Source organism: Alosa pseudoharengus, unplaced genomic scaffold, assembly GCF_046254945.1.
Source record: "Alosa pseudoharengus isolate Yale_2024_CS ecotype anadromous, Long Island Sound unplaced genomic scaffold, YU_APseudo_1.1 YU_APseudo_1.1_scf_12, whole genome shotgun sequence".
NCBI lineage: Eukaryota > Metazoa > Chordata > Actinopteri > Clupeiformes > Clupeidae > Alosa > Alosa pseudoharengus.
Genome location: NW_027468587.1, coordinates 16939664 through 16944663, shown reverse-complemented (window position 1 = coordinate 16944663; position 5000 = coordinate 16939664). Strand labels below are relative to the sequence as shown.

General features: G+C 43.2%; 1 protein-coding gene across 1 annotated transcript in view; it reads right to left on the bottom strand.

Annotated features, from left to right (window-relative positions):
• Positions 1-4996: 4996 nt before the first annotated feature.
• Positions 4997-5000, bottom strand: part of tmem74 (transmembrane protein 74) — an 864-nt gene continuing 860 nt past the window's right edge. The window contains exon 1 of the mRNA XM_076281247.1: positions 4997-5000. This exon is cut by the window's right edge and continues 860 nt beyond it. Coding sequence (XP_076137362.1) covers positions 4997-5000 — 4 coding nt within the window.

The window sequence follows — 5000 nt, the reverse complement described above, 5'->3', positions numbered from 1 at the left end:
CTATTGCCAAGCCAGGAATCCTTCGGCCACCTTCATTGCTACCAGCAAGCACGCACACTTCAGGCCACATCATAAGACCAAATTCACATCCAATGACAGACATATATGTCCGACTTCAGATATTTGAACTGCAGTAATTTGATGTCAGGTTGAATTGATGACTTTGGCCACTGGCCAAATATGAGGATTACATATACATATTCCGAAATCTTACATTTTGTAGTCCAATATGATCCAAAGCAGCTTCCAGCGTTGCATAGATGCTCCATACATTTTTCATCAGTACATGTGCTCCCTGAGTGGTGAACTCATGACGTTGTTAGTGTTTGAACACTGCAACACAGCCTCAGCTAACAGAACCCCAAAACTGCTGGCAGTGGGACATGGTGTTTTGGACAGGTATACTCATGTCTTTTTGGATCTTTTTAACTACCATGGATGACCTGTATTAGTGTTGCAATTACACGGTATATACTGTATATACTTTAGATGTATTGCTACACAGACAGGAAGCTTACTGCAGTGCAGCTGCATCATCTGTGATGCTAATAGTCAAGCCACTGCGTGAACTAGGCTACCTGTCTAGGAGCAACTTATTTTCAGACTGATCATGTCATAAATGAAATACTAAATTCCTAGTTGGAGAGCATAAAAGTACAGAACATGTCAGATCAATTCAAGAGTTTTTGAGTACAAAATGTCTGAGAATAAAACTTGTGCTTGACACCTGGAACAGAACCAGATCTATGAAGGTGTGTCAGACAGTTCCAGCGATTCTTATTCTGGATTTTTAGAATCAGATCAAAGATATTATAAAGTGGGAGACAAATAACTGACAGGAACATGAATGGGAAATGGAAAAATCTATAACGCTAAACATGGTGGATTTGTGACTAAAAGTCCTGTTCTGCTTTACAAAGAGATAATCCTACCATTTCGCCACACCTGAACATTCTGTTTATTTCCACCTTTACCTTACAGCAGTGCCTGCATTGAACTGTTGGTGGTGCATGAAAAACAAGTTTTTTTAAGCCAAAGAGCAGCTGGGGAAAAATCTTCACACTGTTTATGTCAGGTTTAAAGACACATTCATGTGATGTACCTTTCATGTCGATTTGACAATCCTCTGCAGAACTACGGATCTCTTACCTGATGCCTGCAGAGCAGTGAGACTTGCCTATAAGATGCTAATGTGCCTTTGCACTTTCCAGAGCAGGTCAGACTAAGTTAAATTCTGATATGAGTAGAATGCAGGTAAAGCTTTACTTATCAGTCTCGGGGCTAAGCCAAAGAACCCTGGAATGAGATCGCTGCAATTGATACAATCTCCAACCACGAGCAGAAATGAACGCTGCCTGCTCGACACACCACAGCCTGTTGATCTGTGCTGGTCATGTGCTTGTGCTCCGAAGACTGACCAAGGCAGAGAATTGTAATGCAAAAATCTGTAAAACAGTAAAAATGGTCACAAGCAAGTGAAACATAGACCGCTGTTAGTTATGCCGCTGAGGGTTGTTCGGAAGACTTAAGTGGCAACACATATAATGCAGCTAGATATGAAACAGCTATTTGCTATGGAGACTCGGCACAGGAGCTCCGAGCTAGTAACATGAAGCAGGCAGGAAGTGCTGGAGAGTAGCCTAATGAAAAGAGACTGTGAAGAGTTGGGTAAAAAAAAAGAGTTTATAATTCTCTGAAACAATTGATGTGGCTGTTCCCCCCACCGGCCTGGCTCCACGAACAGACTTCCCACTTAATGCATTCGCAGCATCTCCAAGCCGTATTTACTGGCTCGGGCATCAAGCTCATTTAACACTGTCAATGAATCACACAGGAAAGGACTGAGTCATGACCGGCCAGCGGAAGGGGAACCCGTGCCCAGTTAGCATGAGCACACTCCTGTCCAACCACAGCACCGCACAGCCCAGCACTGCCTCTATAGGCCAAGCCCCAGGGCCTAAATGTACTGTGAGGCATGATGGCCAGACAAAGAAAAATCAATGTTCTATGGAAAACTGAGAACTAGTGCGATATTCACCTTGCTACGTTTCATTAGGAGGAACACAAAGCAGGGGACTCATTCCAATTTGCTGCAGGCTGTATACAGCCATCCTATGTTTAAAAAGAGGAAAAATAAGACTTTTTTTTAATAAGCTTTGGTTATGCATCTCAGAAGCTAAAAATTCTGTTCCGTGTAGCTGTGCCTTCTCCAATCATATTACTGGAGGGCTTTTCGGCACTGTTATACCACTCCCTACCCCCCCGGGAATAAAAAATGGAACGTTTATCCCTGCGGTTCCTTCGAAGCCGCCGCGGCAACCGTGCTCCAGCGGTGCGGGAGCATAAATCAGCCACAGATCAGATCGGGGAACCAGCCCCCCCCCCCCCCCCCCCACAACCCACACACACACACCCTCCACATACACACCCACACACACACCCACACAACACACCTCCCTGGAGGAGAGACTCCCACACGTCCGCCCCCACACTCCCCTACTCCTGGAGAGTGTGGCTCCATGGGGAGAAGACTGATGATGTTGCCTCTCGGTGTCACCCTCCCACGGGTACCCCCCTGGCCTAGTGATGTGTGTGTGTGTGTGTGTGTGTGTGTGTCCTAAATAAATAATGAAACAAAAGAACAGTCACACTAAATGACACAGGGAAGAATTAAGGGGAGGGAGATGAAAGAGGTACATACAGTGTACAGAGTACATTAAATTATAATCTGCTGGAAATCCTCCTTTATAAAAACCACTCACATGACACGGCACTCGGCCCTGCATTACACACTACTGAAAGAAGAAGATATGTGCGACATACAGAACTGTGGACATTTAGCCATTTAAATAGAGCACTGTCAATTGTAATTACAGTTACCAGCCTGCTAAGTCAATAGTTGTCCTCCCAGGTCAATTGATCCATAACCTCAGCAGGATCACTGCAGCTATCTACAATCTGAGGAGAAATTGAGGAGTATCGAGTAGAAATCCTGTATTTCACATATAGGACCTTAGACACTTTTTTTACCCCTTCATCTTCTGAAAATGATCAATGGTAAGCAAGAAGACAACACTTTTTGCTTTGACTGCCTATCTCTAGCAGCAGCATACACCTTCTGTGTACGTTCCAAGGGGTGCCAGCCAAAGCCGCAGTCAATAGTCATACTATCAGTGGCCTATCTCCTCTGAAGAATACTAATCATCACTCTATAACAGCCTGTTACCTGCAGATATCCTGCCCCTGCTCTTTGCAGAGAAACACAAGGGAGGGTGCAAGATGCCATGACAGGGAGTGCAGATTAGAGCATGTAAGACTTTAGTTTATGTCAGCTTCAGATTAGAATGAGTCTCTGAGGGGTTAGATTGAGGATTTGACGGTGCTTGGGGCTGTCTTCTCTGTATCTCTGAGTGTGCCAAAAACTCTGTGCAAAACACCACCAGGACAAGCTGTCATCTGAATGTTTGCCCACTGCAACCCGTCACAGTGGTTGGCTACGGCTAAACTTGACAGACATAACTGCCACATCAGAAAGATGAATGGGTTTGATGACAGACATATCCCATTCACCCTATACCCCCCCCCCACACACACACACACTCTTTCTGTTTCACTTCGCTCTCCGCTCTCGGGATGAACTGGTTTCTGAGCGTGTCCGTTCCAGTCTGCTTCTCACGTGGATTAAATTGAAGACAACAGAGTGAATGGTGGCCATTATCTAGGGCCATATAGTACGCTAAGAGGCCCCTGTCAGGGATACAAGCGATAAACCTAATGCCAGCGTATTTGCTCTGCATTGATTCGCAAAACTGCCATAAGAGCAATTTCATCGCAACTGTTTCACCGATACATGTCATATCGGTCACAACAGTACACTGCTATTTAGATCACTATTTTGATTGCAACAGCCACACTGCTATTTTGAATATTATAATTTTTTTGCCCATACTTTAGCCTACTATGATCTGCTTTGAGTATTAAGCTAATTGGTGTGAATTCTTTAGGGGGAGAGAGTGTATCTGTAAAGAATTTCCCTGTGGTGTCTTATTCAGTGTAATTTACTTTGTGCTGAGTCAGCCTTCTCCATGGTTATGGATAACACTGGTGCATTGAAATAGATGCAAGATCTTATGCCCAAGATGCAAGAAAGGACCAAAGAAGGAGAGAAAGATCTAGAACAAATGAGCACAGAGGTAGAAATAAAAAAGGAGGAGTGGACTGAAAGGTAAACATCATTTAAAAATAAAAAAAATAAAATGTTGTTTATGTCTAAGCCAGCAGGTTGTAGATCCAGTTCACTTTGTCAATAAATTGATTAGTGAAGTAACATCACTATTTTAAATTGAGAAACCAGCCTGTTTGGAAAATTGACATGGGCATCTCCTGGTGTATCGGGCACCTTTGATTTATTTCCACTTTGTGAACCTCCTATAAGTTGGTCTTGACAACAAACAAACAGCTGTAAGTGTATAGGCCTACAGTCAGCCTTTTGCTACCTTAGAATTCCGAGCTCACAGAAGATTGACACAGTTCTTTTCAAAAATTCTGCATGCTGCAAGTTGCTTTCCCAACATTAAAAATGAATGACAAATGAAAGCTTCATGATATTGCATCTCCAATACATTGTCTCTCTCCTCACAGAGGCTTTCCAGTATTCTGACATGTGCTCTGGTTGTTTTTACTGGAAGGGTAAATCCATTCCAAATGATGAACAATTCAGACTTTCAACAAAACACATGCTATCTTGTTACACTGCTAGCAACATTGCTGATTGTACTGCTAATGCTTTTCTCTGTGGCCATTCATGTAATTAATGTTTCAGATGTAATGTTATAGTGCTATACTACAAGTCAATTAGACTAATCACTGACACTGTGTGTGTGGCATAAAACAGCACGGATTATTAGTTCCATCCACGATATGTTAGTATGCTGCGTGTGTGTGTTCATTTCGTTAATATTTGGACGAGTGCATGGGTTTGCAATACAGACGCAAGTCAT